The sequence below is a fragment of the Phascolarctos cinereus genome, unplaced genomic scaffold (genome assembly GCF_003287225.1).
Source record: "Phascolarctos cinereus isolate Bilbo 61053 unplaced genomic scaffold, phaCin_HiC Scaffold_9;HRSCAF=440, whole genome shotgun sequence".
Classification (NCBI taxonomy): domain Eukaryota; kingdom Metazoa; phylum Chordata; class Mammalia; order Diprotodontia; family Phascolarctidae; genus Phascolarctos; species Phascolarctos cinereus.
The window spans coordinates 190296818-190312764 of record NW_027556402.1 but is presented as its reverse complement, the minus strand read 5'-3'; the positions used below and the strand labels follow the sequence as shown (position 1 = coordinate 190312764).

The 15947-nt window shown below is 42.2% G+C and overlaps 1 protein-coding gene across 1 annotated transcript in view; it reads right to left on the bottom strand.

Moving 5' to 3' along the window:
• The window catches only part of WFS1 (wolframin ER transmembrane glycoprotein), a 53864-nt gene that overhangs the window by 11333 nt on the left and 26584 nt on the right, over positions 1-15947 (bottom strand). Inside the window, 4 exon segments of the mRNA XM_078149025.1 lie at positions 439-519; positions 2232-2402; positions 2773-2917; positions 6250-6332. Of these exon segments, the coding sequence (XP_078005151.1) occupies positions 439-519; positions 2232-2402; positions 2773-2917; positions 6250-6332 (480 nt within the window).

The following is a 15947-nucleotide window of genomic DNA, read 5'->3' as shown; positions in this document are numbered from 1 at the left end:
TTCCCTGAATATCTCTCTTTAAAGGGTGGCATAACATAAAGAGCCTTCATTGGCTTTGGAGTCAGAAGATTTGAGTTTGAGCTGGGAAAGATCTTAGAACATGGAATGTCAGAGCTGGAAGGGACCTCAGAAGAAAGATGGTCAGAACTGGAAGGGGCTTTTGAATTTAGCTCTTTTCAAAGACCCAGATAATACAAATAAACTGGATCATTCCAAATATACAACACCACCAATCCTTCAGTCATCTCTGGAAATTATCAGAATGGATGAAATGTCAAGGCCTTCCTTACAGAGACTGAAGATGCAATGAGGGGACCCGAAATCTGGTGAATCTGACATACAGCTAAGAGAAGTTGTGTGTGTCTGTGGGTACACGCTTGTGCAGAAAAGAGGTGCTTAAATTAAAAGAGGGAGGGCAACCAAGAAGTCTATGCTTACATTCACTGCTGACTAGCCGCTCCAGCATTCTTCTCTGTTTCTGGATTGATTTTGGAATGGGGCCAGGCTGCTTTCCACCATCTGTATACAATGAGAGTTTATCGAAAGTCAAAATCAGTCATCCAGTGAACCAATATCTGAGTGATAAGGTCTGCAAGCAGTTCTATGAAGCAAAAATACCAGGAACATGCCTCCAAGTCCCTACCTCCACTTACCATAAAAACTCCCACTGTTCAAGGTAAGGCCTAGCTAAATCCCTCCCCTTCTCCATGAAGACCTCCCTGACTACCCACTCCGATTTAGATTTCCTGTGAACTCCTCGAACATTTAGAGAATCAAAGTTAACCTCAGAGCTTTGGTGTTTTCCTCTGAAGATGGGGATAATTCTCCCTACTTCGATGTGAGGGCCACATGAGATGACAGAAGGGAAGGTGCCCTATAGCTGTAAAGCATCACATAAATGTAATATGATGAGATTATTAATAACATAACAGATTAATACTTCTTGTTTAACCTTTTGCATTATGGGATCTTGAGCATGTATTTTATACAGTCTGTTACAGAAAGGATTCATGTATCAGATATATATAGATACATATATACACACACAACATATATACATACATATATGTGTGTGTATATATATATGTGTGTATGTGTATATATATGTATTTATGTATATGTATGTATCTATATCTATATCTATCTATCTATCTATCTATCTATGCATCTAGATGTAGATAGATAGACAGATAGAGAGAAATACAGGATCAAATGAATTCCAGGGTCCCTCCCAGCACTGACATTCCAAGTTCTAAGGTCCTACTCATCTCCATGTTTTGAGGTTTTCTCCCACGTTTCTCTGAAGTTTCTCTGAAATTCTATGTTCTAAGGCTCTTTTGAGCTCTGAAATCCATATTTTAAGGACCCTCTCAGCTGTTCTAAGGCTCCACTGAACTCTAAAACTCAGTGATCTAATGTCCCTCCTAACTCTGAAATTCTATCTATTAAGGACCCTTTCTCTGAATTCTATGTTTTAAGGACCTTTCCAGCTCCAACATTCTATGTTCTAAGGACCTTCTTGGGTTTTTTGTTTGTTTGTTTTTTGGTTTTAGGCAATTGGGGTTAAGTGACTTGCCCAGGGTCACGCAGCTAGTGAGTGTCAAGTGTTTGGTCTGAGGCCGGATTTGAACTCAGGTCCTCCTGACTTCAGGGCCGGCACTCTATCCACTGCACCACCTAGCTGCCCCCAAGGACCTTCTCAGTTTTGATAGTCTATGTTCTAAGCTCCCACCCAACTCTAATACTATGTGATCTGAAATTCTATGTTCTTAGGACCCTTCAAGTTCTGAATTCTATGATCTAAGGTCTCTCTCACCTCTGAAATTCTGGTTCTAAAGACTCTCCTCGTCCGTATTCTATGACCTAAAGAACTTCTCTTTTTTAATCTCTAAATCCTGTGTTCTAAGGTCCCTTCCCCACCCTCACCTCCAACTCTATCTTAGGACATTCTTTGTTCTAAGATCCTTCCCAGCCTTAACTTTCTATGTACAGCATATAATTTAATGTTATAAAGCACTTTCCCATGGGTATCTGACTCTCAGAACAATCTGCTGAAGTAGGTAATACTACCACCTCTATTTTACATATGAGGAAATGGCTATCAAAAACTGAACTCACCCGCCCAAGCTGGGACTAGAACCCAGGTCTTTCTGACTCGAAACCCAATACTTTAGCCACTACTGTGTACGATGCTGGTCTTCTTTAGCAAATCGTTCCTGGTACCTATTTACCTTGTTCGTTGACTTGGCCAACATTTTCTAGAAGCTCCGAAACTGCCACCTGTTTTTTCTTCTTTGGGTTGAGTTTCCAATACATGACTAAGGCAGCTTTTCGCACAGCCCTCTCTAAATCGGTCTCTGAGGACAATTTTTTCACTTCCTGCTCATTTTCCAAAGTGATGCCTAAAAAAAGACAACAAAGAACATTAACTACCATTATCCCACACTGCCAGGAAGTCATTAGACAAGAGCTGACAATTTATTACTCCATCAATTTGGTTTCAAAGTCCTTGGCCAAGGTGATTTATGTCTCTGAGCAAAGATAAGCTCCTTCTCTCCCCTACTCCAATACTTCTCCCTCCTTCCACCAACTGGATGAACACTATTAAGAGACCATCCATATTTTTACTTAGTTTCAATAACATTAAGAAAATACTGGGGAAAATACTTCAATAAATTATGGGCATCTGGTTGGAGTTTCTTCTCTAAAATTAAACAAAAATCTTTGTCCAGGTCCACACAATACTTTTTAAATAAAGTGCCCCACACTCACCTCTTCTGTCAGCTAGGCATCGACGTAGCAGCTTGACAGCTTCTCGCCGGCCTTGCTTTGCAGCAAGAATTAGCCAGTCAACAGCACTGCAGTTATTGAGTTCTTCATCCGCATCATCTGCTAATTTCAGATAGTGTTTCCCCACCTAGGAACCCAACAGAAGATGAGACCCAGCCCCTGAGTTAACACAGTCCTCAGCTGGTTTACACACCAAGCTCATCAACTTCCGTGATCTTTCTGGCCCACCACCTTACCCCCTCTGGAGACCAATCACCTGCCAAGTCCCTGTTCCCATTCCCATTTCACATATTCCAATCTCCTGTCCCTTCCTTCCTGCTGCTCCCTACTCAATATCCTTTTAGCCCCTTGGATTCTCTCCACCCACTGAATGTCCCATCCCCAATGTCATTCTCCCATGCTCTCATCCTGAAATGTTCAAATGCCTATCTCAGTACTGGCCGGAAATTCTGATAGCTCACTTTGTCCATCTCCTGGGACCTCAAAGTCCAGGTCTGAGAAAAATTAAAAGAGAGTATCATAAAGTGAAAAGGACTTTGGAGACCGTACAGTCAAATCTCTTCATCTTAGAGAGGCACAGTGGATAGAGTGCTAGACCTGGAGTCAGGAAGACTCATCTTTGTAAGTTCAAATCTGGCCTCTGACACTCACTAGCTGTAGAAGCCTGAGCAAGTCACCTAACTCTGTTTGCCTCCGTTTCCTCAATTGTAAAATGAGCTAGAGAAGGAAATGACAAACCACGCCAGTATCTTTGCCAAGAAAACCCCAAATGGGGTCCCAAAGAGTCAAACACGACCGAAATGACAGAACAACAAAAAATAGGATCACAGAATAAAAGCTGGAAGGCGCGCTGGAAATGATTTTTAAGTCTTTCATTTTACAACTAAGGACCAGAGAGGTCAAGTGATTTGCCAAAGGTCACACAGTCATTATGTGTCAGAGGCAAGATTCAAACCCAAGTCCACTATGCTAACTATACGTGTCCAGGTAAAATCCATACATGCTTTTATGCTGCAACCTTAGGACTGTATAAATATGATAAAATTTCACACTTTTTCCTCAATGAGTCAATCAAATATTTTATAATAAATGGGAACCTCGGTTATCTAATTCTCTCTTCTGAGGCTAAAAGCAAGTCCGGGCCTACACACTTTTGCTTTTCTCCTCATCAACCCACCCCAAGTTATTACCATAGATTCTCCCTTATGCCACATCTGCTTGTGCCCTGTGAAAATGACTAATGAAAGTCAGAGTGTGGGAGCTATACTCTTAAGTATTTATACTTTTTTACAAGCAGATTCACTTTTTTTTTAAATGATAAATCCCGCCATCTGCTTTCACAGAGTCCAGCTTGTTAGCCTACTCAAAATGTGTTTCCTGGGCCTTTAAGGAGCTAAGCAGGGCTTTTAATGAAGGTTTTGCAACATTCTCATCACTTCTTCCCAGCTCTGGGCCCCTTACTAACCAGGTGCCCGATTTTAAATGCGTCGGCATCACCTTTGAAGGGAAGGTATAGTAAAGGACACCAACTGTTTTGAACGGCAGTAATTTGTCTTGAAGCTCCTCCAAACCATGGGATCTAGAGCTGGAGAGGAACTTAGGGATCAGCTTCCTAACCTTCTCTCCTTATTTTATAGCTAAGGCCCAGGCAACAGAACTGACTGGTCCAAAGCCATAAGAGCACGAAGGAGTAAGTTAGAATTTCAAGCTAGGCCTTCCAGCTCAGTACTGTGAAGCCTCATTATGCAAATAAAATAGGAAAAGCAAAAAAACAAAACAAAAACTAATTGCCTTTTGGTTACCTGGAAAATAGAGAAGAACCAATATCATCAGAAATTATGTTTAATTCTATAAAGAGTTCTGAATACTCCCTTCCTTCCCTTACATTCAATCACGTTTGTTTTCCCATGAGTACCATGTTCTTTTCCTTCACTAGCAAACCCATGAAAATGACAGAGTTGTATTCCATCAGGGAAAAGGGAGCTTGGCCACGAGCAATGCTGGAGACAAGACAGTGATGCCACCGTCCTCATTTTGCAGATGAGGAAATTGAAGCTAAAAGGATTACAATGACTTGCCTAAGGTCACCCACAAGTAGCATGCATCACAGGTTGGATCTGAGCCTAGGTCCTCTGACCCCAGATTCAGTGCTTTTTCCACCTTCCTCTGCTGCTAGAACCAGTACGAGAACCCAGGCCATTCAGTGGTTTTTCATTACGACTCTTTAAATTCGAAAAAGAACAAGGTACTCCAAATTTATTATTGGTCTAACAGAAATCAACTAATATTCAGCCAATTTACACAGAAAAGACTTGAGCTACTGGAAGTCTATGTGTCTTCAGTTCTGTATCCTCTCAGAGCCTAGTACAGTGTTCTGCATGTAGTAGGTGTTTAATAAATGTTTGGTGAATGAATGAATGATATTGAAGGAAAAAGCTCCAAGAATCAGTAGGCAGTCGCCTGAACCATGATGGATAATTAAGTAAGTTCAGTAAAGCCTGGAACCCTCTGGTACAGTCCAAGTTAGAGTATGAACAGAGTAATTTACGTAATTCTAAGGAAACTTTAGATAGTAATTTAGTTTCGACTGTATTACAGGTTGCCGGCCAACATCAGAGGCCACCAACATCAGTCTTACTCTACTGGGACAACAGCATCTCAAAATAATAAACAAGCTCACACCTACCTGTAGGGCCTTCCCTTTGGCAGCCCCAAATTCGCATTCATCTTTCAGCATGATCAGTCCCTTGTCCTTTCATCGAAATGGCAATATCAATGATCTGGCTTTTTATCTATTCCCACTACAGTAGAACAATGGTATTTTCTCCCATATTTGGTATTTGAGAGAAGAATAAACTTATAAAAAGGAAGCAACAGGAATGTTAAGAATGGATAAGTTCTCTTTGTGCTGATATCACTACAGGTGACATGGCACATGTCCACAAAATGGCTGGAATTGCTGCAAGAAGTGTGGCAAGCACCGCTCTCACAAAGTAACATGGTGAAAAGAAGGCCAACAGGGAAACAAGGCACTGAGGGGAAGCTCTGGCTGAGGGGCGCCAACACAGTGATGTTCTCAGAAAAGGCCGAGACCAGGGGTGGGGAACCTGTGGCCTCAAGTGCAGCCCTCTGACTGAATCTAAACCTCATAGAACACTGCGAGCTACACTTAAGGACCTAGAGGGGCCACATGTGACCTTGAGGCTGCAGGTTTCCCATCCCTGGCCAAGACCATCGGGAAGACTGAGCCAAGGCTTGAACGCGCTGAGTCCGAGTGCAAGTCTAAGAGGATGCTAGTGGTCATTCAGTGAGATGAGCATTTTCAACTAGGAGGAGAGAAGAAGGGAAAGGGCCAAGTAATCTTCTTCTAAATGTCATCCTTTTTCTGTTGTTGTTTTTATAATATAAACAATTAAAATGTTGAAACTGCAAATAAAACAAAACAACTAATGGAGTTACCTCTGTCTGTGCCTTGGGATCTCCTGCCTTGGCCTTTTCCAGAATGTCTTCAAAGGATATTTCTATTTCTTCTTTCATCATCTCTTTAAAAGGAAAAAACAGATACAAAACACAGATCAGAACTTTAAAAGTAAAACCAGTTTCCATCCACTGATTCACTCAACTAACATTCACCAAGGATCGTCCTACACGGTTAAAATTATGACTTTGGAGGCCCCGTGCTGGGGACTGTGGGTGGATGCTTAAAAGATGAAGGAGATACATTCTTGCCCCCAGGAAGCATATAATCTAGTAGAGTGGTATGAAATATGAACAAATATCTAAACTACAAAGGATAAAGTGAGAATTACTATAAAGGCTACAAGAGAGGGCTGCTCAAAGTATCTTCCCAATGGGATAAAAATCCTGCTTTTTCTTTGTAAAATCAGGTGGGATCTTACAAGAACAGATAACAATGCAAACAAAAAAGTTAACCTTGGGAAGCTGACTTTTTTGTTTCCATAGTTTCTGTTCTTGTAAAATTGTAGGATTTACTGCAAGAAATGTGGTAATAACCAGTCTTACAAAGTAACACAGTAAAAAGAGGGTCACCAGAGGCAGCTAGGTGGCTCAGTGGATACAGCACCGGCCCTGGAGTCAGGAGGACCCGAGTTCAAATTTAGCCTAGACACTTGACACTTACTAGCTTGTATGACCCTGGGCAAGTCACTTAACCCCACTGCCTAGCAAAAAACCAAACAAATAAAAAAGAGAGTCACCTTATTTATAAGTGTGTTGAACACACACATAATTATGTCATATTATATATATAAAAAATAGTAAATATATACAATATATATTTATACACAACATATATGTACAATATATACAATTACATATATAATAAAATATATACATACACATATGCAATACAATATGACATATAATATACACATACACACATATGTACATGTTTTTTCCCTAAAGAATATATGTGTAGATAGACATACATATACTCCTTTCCTTCTCAGCACTTGCTTTGTAAATGGGCTCCTGCACATATGGATTTGGGAATTCAGGCTTCCCACGTGACTAAGCTTTCTCTTCACTGGATCCAAGACTGCCAGGGGAAATAAGCAGAATCCCATATGTGAGTTACTGTGACTGAGGACCTTCATATCTGTAAAGGTTATTTTCGTTGTTCTATGTCTGAAGGACTTGGAATTACTTTTGGGAGTCCGGACCGTGTCCACCCACTTCAGGGTTTTGTTTCTGACAGGGAAAATACAGGATGGGAACATGGTGGGAGATTAGATCTGTCCTACCGTGAGGTCAGCTTTCAAAGGTTAATCACAGAATAAAATGTCCAGCACAGAAAATAAATGTGGTACAGTGGAAAGCATGCTGGATTTGGGTTCAAATCTCTCCTCTGCTTCTTACTACCTGTATGATCTTTGGAAAGATAAAAACTCTTGGCCTCAGTTTCCTCATCTGCAAAATAAGGGGGTCTAAAGCCTATCCAATTTATAAGGTTAACTTCCAAATCTAAATCCATCATCCTATATGTTGGGTACTGGAAATACAGAGATGAAAATGAAACAGTCCCTAGCCTCCAGAAACTGACATTTTACGAAGGGAATCTAGTCTAATGCTTGCATTTTACACATGAGGAAACTGAGGTCCGGAGACGAAAAAGACCTTTTCCAGGTCTGACAGGGGTAAGACTAGAATTCTATTTTGTAGCCCTCAGTTTCACTTGAATCAGTGGACGATGAATTCAACATGGTATAATAGTCCTGAAGCTGGAGTCAGGACAGACCTAGCTTCAAATCCTACTTTCAAGCTATGTCTGTCCAGGGGCAAGTCTCTTAAGCTCCGAATCTCAGTTTCCTCCTGTGTAAAGTGGGGATAAGTACCTAAAGTGCCTACCTCAAAAGGCTGCTGTGAGAATCAAGTAAGATGTATAGGACCTTATACACAGCAGAGTAAGATATAATTGGCCACAGATAGGATTTCGTGTTCTTGTCTTTAAAAAAGTGTGTGTGGGGGGTATTAAATTATTCTTTAAAAAGATCTGTTGGCTGAAACAATGGTTCTAGTTCATGATTAATTTTCATCAGTTAATTATTCATAGCATGGCATTTCCAAGATTGCCTGAATACAGTGTATTTAAAAATGAAAGACAAAAAACAAACGACACACCACACATTTAAATGATTTTGGCTTCAATTTGACAAGTCAAAATATTTTAGCAAAGATAAACTAATATTTGAGATCACTTACAGCTCCTCCACTAAAGGAAGAGTTGGGGGAAACACCAGTCTGTGTTTATTGCTTTACAACAAAAACAAGAATTGAGAATCACAGAATGGCAGAGCAGAAAAGGATCTTAAAGATTACTGGGCCCAATTTCCTCTTCTCACAGTGGAGGTAAATAAGTGACTTGCAGACAGGGTAGTCCAGTGATAAGAGTGCAAGCTCTGATATTCTGGGGTCACAGATTCAGAGCTGCAAGAGCCCTCAGGGGCCCTCTAGTTCAGTCTCTTTCATTTTAAAGATGAGGAAACTAAGACCCTAACCCTCCCTCACCCCAGGCAAAATTTTGAGCCCAAGGTCACCTAGCTCTTAAGTGTGGCTGGGTTATGATTAGAAGCCAGGTCTTTTGACCCTTGACCCAAAGATGGTCAGCTGTTAAACAGGAGGGAAAAAAGAAGTCAGGTTACTAGAAGACATGACATCCAATTACACAAGTTTTATTTCAAAACGTTACATCAGAAAGGCTAGAAGGGATCACTCAGAAACTCAGCCAAAGGCATAACATTCACTGACTTGAGAGCAGCAATGTCTTATGAGGTGGGAGCAGTGGCCAGAAGGGGCCAAGGATAAATACAAGTGCCAATGATGTCAACAGCAGCAGATAGGCAAACCAAGCCAAAGCTATACCAGCATGGATAAGGAACACACTTGGGAGGATGACAGAATCGAGGGTTAATAAGGGCTGCCCAGGCAAAGCTGGCACTTGCCAACACGTTGGCTTTTGGTCAGGAAAAATCCTAACCTCAATCCCAACCAACCGCCCAGCTGTCATGGATGGGGTCAGGAGGTGGCTGGGAAAGGACAAGCTAAATGTCTTTTTAAACTTCATCTCTTCCTTCTCAAGACAGAAAGTTTTCTCAGAGTTGTGGAAGGAGTAAACAGCATTATTGGATAGACACATCCAAATGGCTGGCCATCTTTTCATAATTCCTACAGATGCTTACAGAATTCCAGAGTTAGGAAAACCCTGGGAGGTCATCTAGTCTAAACTCTACCCAAGATGTAAATCCTCCACTACAAACAATCCCTAACCAGTGGACAGCCAGCATTTGCTGCATCAGTCAGCCCTCCTTGACTGATTCTTTAGTGAAGGCAAAGCAGACCATCTTTTACTTCACTTCCTCCCTAGCCTTTAACTACCACATGGGTATTGTCTCAGATAAACTGAGACCTGGGAAAGGCCTCAGCTTACAAAGGCCAAGGTCTTCCACTGCATCTGAGGACCATCTCCAGCTGTCCTGACCTATGTCTTGCCACTGGACTCTGATGACTCTGGAGGACAGAGTGAGGCTGATGACTCTGCACAGCTCTGCCTCACAAGTCTGCTTCACTTGCAAGTCAAAACATCATCCTCCTGATGTCACTGGTCTTCGAGAGCCAAGGACAATCAACACCAATCTAGACAGCTGAACACAAAGGCTACTTTAAGCTAAATACTCCCAGGTCCTTCAACCAATCTTCCCAGGCAAGGCTCTGAGTCACCTTAACATCCTGGCTGCCTTCTAGCTTGTCAATGTCCCTAATGAAATTTACAGACACTCCAGAAACATCTACTGAATTCAGCAGAAGATGGTGTTGCCATACATTTTTTTTTAATGGAGTTCCAAAGAATAATTTTATAGAATGGCTTTCTCCTTTAAACAGCATCATTGCTGGGATGGCCCAGTGCATCCCTGTTTCGATTTACAGTCCACAACAAGACAGATACAGAAAGAGACAAGGTATCTCCTGTGAAAGGGTCTCACCTTTGCAATTTCCTGCCGAGTCTAATCTGGTGGCACTCTCACTGATCTGTTTTTAGTGCACTGTTCGAATCCCAGTGCAGATGGCCGGGGTACGGTAAGACATTTTTTGGTGCTGTTTCCCCATTAACATTATTGCTGCTGTCAATACATTTAAATTTCTTAAAGTGACGCTGGGTTCATGCCAAGGGCTTCCAGCAAAAGCATGTAATTCTACAGTTCTAATAAATATATATGGTATGCATTCACTTTCAAATTTCATCAGGAGGAAGGAGAGAGAGCACAAGATTAGGTGTTAGGAGACTTGGGATCTAGCTGCAGTTCTGCTACTCACTAGTTAGCTATACCACCTAGGGCTCTTGGCTTCTGGTCCTCAGGCTCCTGACCGGTTGGTATGGCCTCCAGTCCTATTCAGGCTAGAGACAAAACAAGCAATTGATTTCTCACATTATCAATTCCATAAGTTTGGAATTCCAAAGACCAAGTAGAGTTCACAAGGCCCTGTAATCCTCTGCCTGCCTGCTCGTTCTTTCTCAATCTCCTATGCTGGATCTTTATCTAGGTCATACCTGCTAACCCTAGTTGTGTCCAGTTCTCTTCTCCCTCTATATTCCATTTGGTGATCTAGTCCCGTGGATTCAATTATCAATCCCCAAGCAAACAGCTCTCACATCTATTTATCCAGCTCTCATCTCTCTCTTGGGCGGCTAGGTGGCACCATAGTGCACAGAGAGCCAGGCCTGGGGTCAAGAAGACTCATCCTCCCCAGTTAAAATCGGGTCTCAGACGCTTACTAGCTGTGTGACTCTGGGCAAATCACTTAACCCTGCTTGCCTCAGTTTTCTCATCTGTAAAATGAGCTGGAGAAGGAAATGGCAAACCTTGCCAGTATCTTTGCCAAGAAAACCCCTAAAAGGGGTCATGAAGAGTCGGACACAACCGAAACGGCTCAACAACCACCCCTCTCTTGACCTCATCTTGTATCTCCAACTACTCACTAGATGTCTCAAACTTGATGTCCTGTAAATCCTGTAAACCCCTTAAACTCAACATGTCTAAAATTGAACTTACTTATCTTGCCTCCCATCTTTCCAACAGCCCCTACAACTGTACCGAAAGGGTACCACTATCTTCCTCATCACCCAGACTCAAAAACCAAACCCCATCCTCCACTCCTCACTCTCTCATTCCCCATATCCAATCTTGTGCCAAGATCTGTCACACCTCTCACACATGGCCACTTGTCTCCTCTGACACCGTACCTTGGTTCAGGCCCTCATCACCTCACACCTGGCCTACTGCAATGCCTTGCTGTCTCCCTGCCTCAAGTCTGTCCCCATTCTAATCCACATTCTTCTACTCAGCTGTCAAAGTAATCTTCCTAAAGTTAAGGTCTGACCATGTCACCCCACCCCCACCCCATTCAGTAAACTTCAGTGGCTCCCTATTGCCTCTGGAGCAAATATAAAATATTTTGGCTTTTAAAGCCCTCCACAACCTGGCTCCTTCCTGCTTCCACAGGTTCCTTATGCCTTACTCTTCTCCATATACTCCATGATCCAGTGAAGGGGGCTTCCTTGCTGTTCCTTACACAAGACACTCCGCCTTCTCACTCTGCATTTTCATTGGCTGTCCTTCATGCCTGGAATGCTCTCCCTCCTCATCTTCTCGTGGCTTCCTCCAAGTCTCAGCCACAGTCCCATCTTCTGCAAGAAGCCTTTCCAGTTCCCCTTAGTCTTTGTGGCTGTTCTGTTATTTCAGTCGTGTCCAACTCTTCCTGACTTCATTTAGTTTTGTTTTTGTTTTTGGGCAGAGATACTGGAGTGGTTTGCCATTTCCTTCTCCAGCTCATTTTACAATTGAGGAAACAGAGGCAAACAGGGTTAACGTGACTTGCCCAGGGTCACACAGCTAGTAAGTATCTGAGGCTAGATTTGAAGTCAGGTTCAAATTCCAGGACCAGCACTCTATCCTCTACAAATCTTAGTGCCTTCCCTTTGGGATGATCTCCAATTTATCCTGCATCTATCTTGTCCATACGTTGTTTCTTGCATGTTTGTTCCCTCATTAGATAGTGAGCTCCCTGAGGGCAGGGCTGTTTTTGACTTTCTTTATATCCCCAGACTTCAGTACGGTACCTGGCACACAGTAGGTGCTTCATAAAAGTTTGCTGACTTGCACATACTGTCATTACCTAACACACCTAGGATGCTGGGCTCTCTGATATAGCAATCTACATAAATATAAATTCCCTTACTCAGATAACAGTCACTTTCAATCTAGTACAAGAAGTACTTTTCTACACTGAGATTCATTAAGTTGATTCCTGAAGCAAAATTGCTAAAGTTAGTTTCGCCACTTTTCGGCAAAGAATAAAGGGCATGTTTAAGTCTTTCACCACAGAGACGTCACTTAAAATTGCCATAATGATTACCTGAGTCATGCCAGAATGGAATAATGATTCTCCCGGGCTAGGTAAACAGAATGGCTTAAAAGCCTTCCATCAAGCTAGGTTTTTAGAAATAGACATTAACTCCATCCTCCAGAGTTCCTAAGATAATATCCTTTGGTATCCTTCACATATGTATAATGTGAACAAGAGGGAACAGGCCCCGGCTGAATTTTACATGTAAATTGAAATTCTGCTTTTATTAAGCACCACTGATACACTAGATGTAGTGCTATGCACTAGGACAGGGATGGGGAACCTGTGGCCTCCTGGCCACATGTGACCCTCTAGGTCCTCAAGTGCAGCCCTTGGACAGAATCCAAACAAAGGGCTGCACTTGAGGACCTAGAGGACCACATGTGGCCTCAAGGTTGCAGGTTCCCCACCCCTGCATTAGGGAAATGAAATTCATGAACTCAAAGAGAAATGTGATATCCAACTTGCAGAGGAAAGATAGAGGGGAAACCAGGGGAACCCATGAAAAATGTGGCACCTTCTCCCTGGGTCTTGGAGGAAGAAGATTTGAAATACATGAAAAATAGAAGTCTATTCCAGATCAAAGGCAGATGAATGTGCAAAGGCAGAGAAAAAGAAAGCAAGGATGAAATCAGGAAACAGCTTCTCATAATAACAATAATAATAGCTAAGATTTATATAGCGCTTACTGCATGCCAGACATTATGTGAAATGCTTTAAAATGATCTCATTTGCTCCTCATAACAACCCTGGGAAGTAGGTGCTATTAATATCCCCAATTTACAGATGAGGAAACTGAGGCAACTAGACTTGCCCAAGGGTCACACAGCTGTTAAGTGAGGCTGGATCTGAACGCAGATCTTCCTGACCTCAGGCCCAGTGCTCATCTAATTTGGGTGGCCCATGGCGTGCATGAGAGTAGAAAGAATGGAGAGGGAAGTGACAGAAGACTGGTTGGAAGGTTATTAATAATAAACAGGGAAGAAGTAAGGAGGAGTTGGATTAGGGTGGTGACAGTGGAGGTGGAGGGGAGCAGAAACGATGGTAGAAATATTAGGAGGTCAAATTGACAGGGTTAGACAAATGACTTAATCCTCTCCACAGCCTCCTCACCTCCCTTCCCCAAAGATGACTAAAGGTTTGAAAGCAAAGTTATGTTTCAGACATGCTGAATTTGACACTGGTGGGCCAGCCAGGTAGAAATGTCAAAGCTGGCAGTTAGGTAAGGCTGCAGTTTAGAGAAGATTTGGGCTAAAGGTTCACATCTGAGATGTGATGGAGATCACTGAAGCCAGAGTAACAGATTAGATCAGGACAGATGAAAAGATGGTGAGAGAAGAGAGCCAGTGACAGAATCTAGGGTGGGGGATGACTACCCTTTTGGGGGATGAGGAAATCAGAACAACCCAGAGATAAAATGGTCACCAAGGTACAAGGATAGACAAAAGACAGTCAGTATCATAGAAGACCAGAGGACAGAGTCTTAAGGAGGGACTGGTTAATGGTCTCAGGTTCCATGGAATGACTGAGCATGAAGACTGGGAAAAGTCCACTGGAGTTGGTGATGAGGTCAGCAGTGGCCTCTGGGAAAGCAGTAAGTAGTGGAAATAAGGAGTGGGTGGGTGGCAAGAAAGCATCTACTCAGTAAATGAAGATGACTCTTTCTGGACAGAAGAGATCTTCGACAAACCAAGGTCAACAGGAAAGATCATAGTCAACTGTTCTTATTCTGTGATACCGTTATCAAACTAACAAACTGTAGTACAGTTCAATTGAACAGGACTCTTCAAATGACTCATAAAACAACACACTATCTCTTTATGACTGAAGGAAAATCAATGAATGGTGGAATTTATCAGAACAAAGTCAATGCTATCAGTTAGAACAAGCTCATCGTGCAAATGGACATTATGGGTTGTCCTGAAAGTGTTAGTGCCATTTTGCCCTCCCACTCTCTTTATGTGAACTGATGCCCATATTCAAAGCCCAAGTCAAATGATGTCTTGTCCAAGTAGCTTTCCTGGATCCGCACCCCCCAACTCTGAACCACCCTCTGGTTGGTAACAACCATTCCCTCATCTGACAGACTCAGAGTAACAGAAGGAATCTAGAAGACACCTAGTCCAACCTGACTGAGAGTCACCTCTAGACCTTCCCTAATAGGTGCTCATGTAGTCTTTGCTTAAGAACAGTTCTAACCACTGGGAACTTTCTGCTTACCTTGGGCCTAAATCCTTCTTTTTCCCAGAATGAAGCACAGCCCATCTAAGCCTTCTTCCTTATTAAGGCCCTTCTAATACTCTACTATGGCCATTATCACCTCTCCCCCACCTGCAGGGCTTCTCCAGATGAAACATCTTAGTTCCTTCAACTGATATTCATTTGTCATGATGAGCTCGACTTTTTCACTATCTTATCCGCCTTCTCCTGGATGCTTTCTGGGTTTGTCAATGTCCTTCCTAACATGTTAGCAAAGAACTGAAAAGGGTGCTCCAGATAGTCTGATCAGGACAGAGGAAAGTAAGATCACTGCTTCCCTAGTCTTGGCCATTATATTTCTGTTAATGTAACCTAAGATTACACTAATTTTTTGACTGCCATATCACACACTTGATTCATACTGAATTTGAAGTATATTAAAACCTCCATATACATATAATATACATATATATATAACCTCCATATATGTGTATACACACACACACACACACACACACACACACACACACACACACACACACACACATATATAATACTCACACATATGCACATATATTTGATAAGCATCTATTCCAGGGGTGGAGACCCTGTGGCCTTTCTAGATCCTTAAGTGTGGACTTTTGACTGAATTCAAATGTATTTAATCCAAATGGATTCAATCAAAAGGCCACACTTAAGGACATAAAAAGCTGAAGGTTCCCCACTCCTGGTCTATACCAATACATGTTATGAAACACAGAAACAAGTATCTGAGCATCTGTGAGAGCATGTATGAAGCACTGTATTACGTACTAGGGCCATATTTTAGGAGGGATATTGACTAACCCACAAAGGAGTATGACTGTGGTGGCGGGGAGGGGTGAAAAAGGGTCTGTGTACCACGGCACGGAGGGATCTGTTGCAACCCCTATAAATATTTAATCATGAGAAGAGAAGACAGAGAAGGCCAAGTCAACATCTTCAAGCATCTGAGGAGCCCTCATAATGTTGGATGGAACCCTATAAAGTCCCACAGG